The following is a 7159-nucleotide window of genomic DNA, read 5'->3' on the forward strand; positions in this document are numbered from 1 at the left end:
GTGTGTCTGAAGGAATGAAGCGTGGTCGCTCTGCTTTGGTTCAGCTGAGCAGGGTTTAGTTTTCCAAGCAAGACTGTGAGCTGGTCCTATTTTGCTGATCGGGGTAGATGCAACTGTGACCGCTCCAGGCCAGTCTGGGGAGACATGAGCCAGCCCCATGAGGCATTTGGGTGAAAACTAACTCTGGAAGTGAATCCCTGATTCTTCAAGCCAGCTCTGAGAAGGGAACAGTTGGATGGGGTCCCAGTATCTGTGTCTGCTGAGTAAATACCTGCTGCGGTACGAATGAGCTGGAGCTGTGCCAGGGCTCAGAGGTCAGTTCCTAGGTTAAGTGAAGTGGACGTAAAGGTGGCACTTGAGGATTGAGCTGGTCGAGTAACGTCGGTGGAATAGAGATGGTCCCTTTCCTCAGGCATTTGTAGCAGCCACAGGAACATCTAGGCTGTTTGTCTGACCCAACGTCAAGGTCAGCCGGCTTTATGCACATAAATAGTCCACCTGAAATCCCGAGAGCGGCACCTCTCCCACCAGACAGAGCAGATACTTGGATTTTCAGATTCCTTCTATGTCAGAAACATTTAACACTGTCAGTTTTCAAAGTACTGTTCTTTGATACCTCTAATTTAAAAACAAGGTCAGTATTTTGATATCTACTGTTGGACGTGCAATTTTTGTGATGTCTTGGTAACTCTTTTAAGTGAAATGCTGCTTTTTCTCCTGTGTTGTGTGCTAAAGGGTCAGCTGGCTTCATCTCAGCTCTAGGTCTTAAGGTATCCAGCGCTTTGTTTTTTAAAAAAAGTAACAGAACCATAGTGCCAATCCTAGATTCTGTGAAGCAAAGCCATTCTCCAGCATTTTAGGTTTCATTTAGATAAAACAAGCAAACACAAGCCTGATCTTTCTATTAGGAAACATAAAGCTCAAAAATACGTACTGTGACCCGAGGCTGGGTGCTGAAGGCAGGACTCTGAGGTATCAATTGCTTCTTTCCTTAGTTAAAGAATATTTTTCTGGTGCCAGTTTGGAATTCAATCATGTCCTCTGAATGGCCAGTTTCTCATTTCTTCTTGTAGTTATGGACTGGATGAAAACTGAAAAGTCTCTGTGAAAGGAGTGTCAAAATGAAGGAAAACAGAAACCCTGTTCTCCCTAATTTTTGTGGTAACTCGAACTCCAGTTCACATCAGTATTGTTTCAGTGAGAAAATGCCTTTTTTTTTTTTTTACTTGCTAGCCTTTTTTTCTTTGTACAGAACAAAATTGAGTTCATTCTTTATCACTAAACAGTCAAAATTTACTTAGTGGTTTTGGTGCAGGACAGCCAGAGCAGATTTCATTCACCTGTCAGACAGCAGAGCAGCTGTGCTGTGGGCTTCTCGCACTGGTTCATGAGAGAGCACTGGATCTGCTCAATAAGATGGTGCGCTCCTACACCATCAGTCTTCCGAGCTGGAACTACATTATCTGCACCTTTGGGTGTCTTCATCTTTTTCCAGACTATCTGTAAGCTCCTGGAGTGTTTGCTGTTCCTACAGGGTGAGGCAAATGTGCTTTGAAGAAAAATCTGTTCTTTTTTTCCCCTTTTTTTCCCTGTCAAGTGACACACGTTGGTGTTCACGCACGGTGGAAACAGCGTGAGCTCGGAAGAGATCCCGCATGCTTTCCTGAGTTGTGTTTGATCTGTCATTTCTGCAAGCAAACCGACAGAATCACGCAACGAGGACGCTCCCGCTCAGCATCTGCTGTCAGATGCCACAGGGAGAGCGGCCGGCCGATCCCCGAGCGGTGGCACCAACTGCCGCCTGTGAGCAAGCGTTGCTGGCAGGCCGGCCAGCTGAATGGAAATGCCTGGGGAAGGGTGCATAACGTGGTGTGTAAATGGGGAGCAGAGTGGCAGCCGTTTCCAGGTGAAAGCAAAGGTTCATCTGCTCTGGGATCGTGTTTCTGACCAGCAAACTAGTTGGCATCAGGACAGAATAAAGACTAGGGAGTGCGTAGGGGTGATTTCCCTGCTTTCTGCAAATTAGGATTTCAGGCACAAAGTGACAGTTCTGTATTAACAGGCCCCTTTTCTTTTTTACACAGATTACCCGGTCACTTTTTGAACTTGTATAATACTTCAGCATCCAAAATATCCTTCCAGAGAGAAGTGATGTAGTTTGCACTCTATTAGTTAAGCATAGCACCTCCTCTGAGGGTACCTCTGAGTTTCGTTTGGTGCCCTCTAGGCCTTGTGTCAGAAGAGGCAGTGAAAAACTGATTGTTGCTGTCTGTGTCATTTGTATTGGACTACCGTCATATCTCCCATCAGTTCTGTCTTTTCCAGGCTGAAGAGTCCTGGTCTGTTTCTTGTATGGAAGTGGTTCCAGACCTTGTAACCCATTTCCGAACCTTTGCCAGTTCTCCATTTCAGAAAAGGATGTGTAGGGAGTTCAGAACTGCACAGAGCATTCAGGATGTAGGCACGTCGTGAGTCCATGCAGTATCCTAATGGTATTGTTTGTTTTGTTCTGTCCCCCTTTCCTAATAATTTCTAAGTTTCAGCTTGCTTCTGACCACTGCTGAGTAGAACTGTATGCTTTAACCCCCAAGTCTCACTTTGGGTGATAGTATAGAGCCCGAAACCCCAAATTTGTGTATGAAGCAAGAGAAGCATCAGCACAGGAGAGATCAAAAGCAAAGAGGCGATAGCTGCAGCTTCACTAGAAATGGCTCATCCTGCTGCTTCTGTTGTAAAACTCTGCTGGAAAGCTTGGCTGGGCCATTATTTGTTCTTTTGTTGGCAGGTTTTTTCTAAACAGTCTGCTTTCCGCTGCATTTGACAGAGTTTCCCTTTTTCATCCGGCTCAAACATGTAGGACACAATTGCTTCTCGTATCTTTGTGTTGGTGTTTGTTCTAGAACAGCTTTTAGTAAGTTCTTTTTCTCTGACTTACCTGGCTGTCTTACTTCGCTAGGCAAAACGGTGACATCAAATTTTTGACAAAGGGAGACAATAACGCCATTGACGACAGAGGGCTGTACAAACGAGGGCAGCACTGGTTGGAGAAAAAGGACGTAGTAGGACGAGCAAGAGGGTAAGTGAAGTTGGATAAGATGCAGTTTTCACACTGCCCTCCCCCAGTGCCATCTGTTAATCCTCCTCTCCTCTTGAACTCTCCCTGCTGTGTTTTTGTGACCCGCCTGAAAGCGTTTCAGAAGCTGCTGTGGAGGGTTAAAAACCAAAAGCAGTTCAGTTCTTAGCTTGGCTTAAGCAAAGACATGAAGCTGTGAGCTGCATCCAGAGGTTGTGATGCTGGATGGACCCTGATGCAAAGGCAGTGCACACTAGGGCATGACCAGAATTTTCACTGAAATTATTCCACAAGGCACAGTCTTCGCCGGCAGGCGAGAGCTGAACAAGGCAGAGGCTGAAACACGCCCTGGGGCTGATTGTCGATCAGCCCCCGCTGCCACGTCTTCCCTACTTGGGAGGAAGAAGTCCCAAGCCTGTGGACCGTAGCCCTCCGCGTGCTTGAGTGGGTCTTCCTTGGTACAAGCAGCAGGGCAGTGCTTCTCCCGTGGGCACCCTTGAATACTGTTTGATTTAATAAAACCTTTTATTCTTGTAGATTTGTGCCCTATATTGGAATAGTGACTATCTTAATGAACGACTACCCAAAATTTAAGGTAAGTGCCGCTTCATTTTCTGCCTGCTTCTCCCACCCCAGCTAAAATTACTTCATGAGAACTGTATATGCACAGGCAGAACCATTTCCCCTGTGCGTTTTCTGCTAACTGCATCTTCAGATGTGAACGTGCACTCTTGTTTCTCTTCTTTCTCTTACAGTATGCAGTCCTCTTTTTACTGGGTTTATTTGTGCTGATCCATCGAGAGTAGCCTCTTGCCCTGCAGCGCGAGGTGAAGGTGCCATGGATTTTTGTAGGTGAACGTTTTAAGTAGATGATGGTCCGATGTACCGGGAAGAAGAAGAAAACATGCATTTCAAAGCTTCTTGCCAGTTTGGGTTTGTTTTGTTTTTTACTGCCTAAGGGCAAACGTTTGTCACAGTATTTCCAATAGTTTGTCACACTTTAGCATTTTTAGTGAGTTTTTATATTAAAAATTTAAGGCAAACTGTTCGGTGTTTGTACTTTGAAGCTGCGCTTCCTCTCAGAGTGCCTACAGGATTGGGTCCTCTAAGTCTGTGTCTCTGCTGGGCAAGCGTGACCTCTCCCTGTGCTGCCCCAGCTGTCAGACGGTGAGGTGTGGAGGTGATGTTTTTTCCAGTTCAGAACTGGAATAAAGATTTTGCACCTCACCCTGTACGAGCCCAGCCACGATCTTCCTTGTTGCCCCGAGCGCAGTTTCCCTTGGGGGCTACCTGGGCGTTGCTGTTGCAGACTGACTCCCAGACCCTGGCAAACTAACTTGCCCTCTTTTTGTGCGACGGCAGCAGCTGCTCCTCTCGTTTCTTTTTCAGAGGGTAAGCAGTCCTCAGCTGTAGATGCGTTCAATATTTCTATGTTTCTGTAAATCGCACCGAAATAACCTGCTTAAAGGCTGCATGGTGTTCTGGGCAGAAGAGGGCAAAGGATTACTTCGTGCATAAGCTGTCACTGCAGCAACAGGTAACAGAAGAATGGAGATGGGAACTGCCATACCTGCTTGGCAGGGATGATTTAGCAGGATGCAATAGTAAAATTTTCCTGCTTTTGGAAGGGGTTGTAGGTCTCTAATGATCCCTGCAGCTGGCCACGTCTTCCAGCTCACCTGAAAGCTATAGGAAGGCTGATCTCCCACTGCCCCGAGGTCTGGAAGAAGAAAACACTTTTCACCAGTGCAACAGCCTTTTTTCTAGGCTTCTCGCTGAGGATAGCGATCCTGCTTGCAGTGTCAGAGGAGAGCCCGAGGAAGAGGTACAAAGCAGAGACTCTGCCGTTACCAGCTTTGCTATAACTTCGTGCCACCTGCACCGAGTGATTTTTGTAACTCGCCTCCAGGGTGAGTTATGAAAACATTTACTGACTCATGAAGACGTTTTACTTCCCCTTCGCTAGGGCAGATCTTCACGCGAGCAGGGAGCGCGGTGCCGTTGCCACCTCCGTCCCAGGCTGCCTGACCCCTCTCCTGCAGCTTACTTACGGGTTGTCTTGTGAGGACAGCCTTCCCCTGGCAGTGGGAGCCTGTCTCCTCCCTCTCTCCTGCTTTCCCTGGGTTCACAGCTCAATCTTCAAACATCTACAGACAGTTCAGAGCTGCTGGGTTACTTCAGGTGCATTTCACCACATCCTCTATTCCCTCTTCTTCATGACTGCTCCAAGATTCCACAGCAGCAGGGATCATTAAAGATGATGACTGCTGGCCACGCACACAGCTTGTGTAGGGTAAAAGCAGTCAGGAAAGGCCAAAAAAACCCAACAGCGTGTTTATGGTCTGTTTTCAGTTTCTTGCATATGTACCTCACTAGGCTCGTCCCATCCATGGAGGTGAACTGTGCCGTTAGTTACGTCCACGGGGCCGTTTTGCTTAATACTCAGTGGCTGGGCTGCCTTGGTACAGACACCTGTGGCATCCCAAGTTGGTTTAACAGGATGGTTTGTTCCCTGGGTAGGATGAAGCAAAAACCATCTTGTGTTTAGGACACTGCAGAGAGTCTGTGAACAGGTCCAGCCCCTAGCACTGAGCCTTGGGCCTGTGGCTCTGTGTAATTGTAACTTGGTAGTAAAATCTCTGTCTCACCCAGTGCTGGAGCCCTTGAGAAGAGAATTTGGATACAGGGTTTCTCCAAAATGCCTGAGTCACAGATGGGATGTTCTGTCAAAAGTCAAACCTGGGTAGCAATGAGGGGACACAAAACCTCTCTCTGAGGGCTCGGAGCAGCGTTTCTGCCTGTGCAGGTTGCACTGAGGCTGTCTCTGTTCCCTGCTTTGCCGTTATCTTACACTGGTTTTGTGTATAAATTGGTTTGTAACTGGGGCTCACGTAAAGGACTGAGTTGAGCTCTTCGGAAATCTGCTCATCAACACCTCCCAGTGAAAACTCGCCAAAAGTGCTGCTGTTGCTGTTCTCCAAGTCCTCTCGCTTTCACACCTTTTGCAAAAATCTGAACACACAGAAGCAGTTATGTTGCTGTCACTGAGTTAATTTAACCAAAAAGGCTAAAATACAAAGGGTTTATGATTATAGAGAAAAGATTCGCTCTTAAAGAGCATCTGCTAAAATCCCAGTTCTGAGAGGAAAGAAATGGTCATTTGGAGACGTTGGGGAGCAATACTGTACCCGTCCTGCTTGTGGCAGGGGTGCGCCGCGTGACTGGCAGCAGGTCAGGGTGGCTGAGGACGCGCACGCTCGTTGCCAGTGTGGGTGCAGACCCAGGCTCAGGCGCTTGCAGGAAGGTGTGCCTTCCCCCGCCTGGCTCCCGAGCGATGCTGTCTGAAGTCATTGAGCAGGAAGCACCTAAAAATCGTGGGGTGGTTGGGGTGAAGGGTGGGATGAAGCCCGCTGCGGCTCAGCTTCGGTGGGGTGCTCCCTTCTGGGTTTGCAGGCACTTAAGAGCAGAAGCAATTGCCCTAAATCAGGGGCTGCAGTGTGAGATGAGGGAATTCATCTCTGTGACCTGTTTTGCATATTTGCAGCTCAGCGTAGCTGAGAACGTGGTTCTGTTACCTGCAGTCATGAAATGAGGTGTTGCCTCTAATTAGAGTGAGGATAAGTAAGCAGTTAATCCACTCACAGCTTGCACACCCACCAGCTCCCTCACCGCCTCCCACATCACTTCCCGCATCCCTGTAACGCCTTCCCTGCCACAGTGGGAAGAGAGGGTGCTGGGGACGAGCCACACAAGCTGGAAACTGAGAGCGTGGGGGCAGGATGACAAAGAGCTGTGGCTGGCTCTGTCCCCACCAGACTTCCTCTGCTTTGCTGAGCAGAAAAGCTACAGAGCGTGCAGGATCTCTGGTTCAGAATGCCGAAAGGTTTGGCGAGTACTGCTGTGCTCCCGCAGAGCCGGGGGTTTTGCTGTTAGAACTTGATGTGTCTTGGGGTTTTATTTCAGTTTTATTCTGGTTTTTTTTGTTTGTGGGTTTGTTTTGTGGTTTTTTTTTTGTTAAAGGTGAAGCTGTCTGGCCAGCTCCAGCAAAGCCTTTGAGACTTAAGGCTTAGGAAAGATGGAGATCTT

At 47.8% G+C, this 7159-nt stretch overlaps 1 protein-coding gene across 3 annotated transcripts in view; it reads left to right on the forward strand.

Annotated features, from left to right (window-relative positions):
* Positions 1 to 4302, forward strand: part of SEC11A (SEC11 homolog A (S. cerevisiae)) — a 7181-nt gene extending 2879 nt beyond the window's left edge. For 2 of the 3 annotated variants that reach the window (XM_010155463.1, XM_010155465.1), the window contains 3 exons: positions 2957 to 3076; positions 3611 to 3668; positions 3829 to 4302. In XM_010155463.1, the coding sequence (XP_010153765.1) occupies positions 2957 to 3076; positions 3611 to 3668; positions 3829 to 3879 (229 nt within the window). In that variant the 3' untranslated portion in view covers positions 3880 to 4302. The remainder of the gene's footprint in view (positions 1 to 2956; positions 3077 to 3610; positions 3669 to 3828) is intronic. The other variant, XM_010155464.1, reaches the window with a different exon arrangement.
* Positions 4303 to 7159: the final 2857 nt, after the last annotated feature.

Source organism: Eurypyga helias, unplaced genomic scaffold, assembly GCF_000690775.1.
Source record: "Eurypyga helias isolate BGI_N326 unplaced genomic scaffold, ASM69077v1 scaffold37037, whole genome shotgun sequence".
Taxonomy (NCBI): domain Eukaryota; kingdom Metazoa; phylum Chordata; class Aves; order Eurypygiformes; family Eurypygidae; genus Eurypyga; species Eurypyga helias.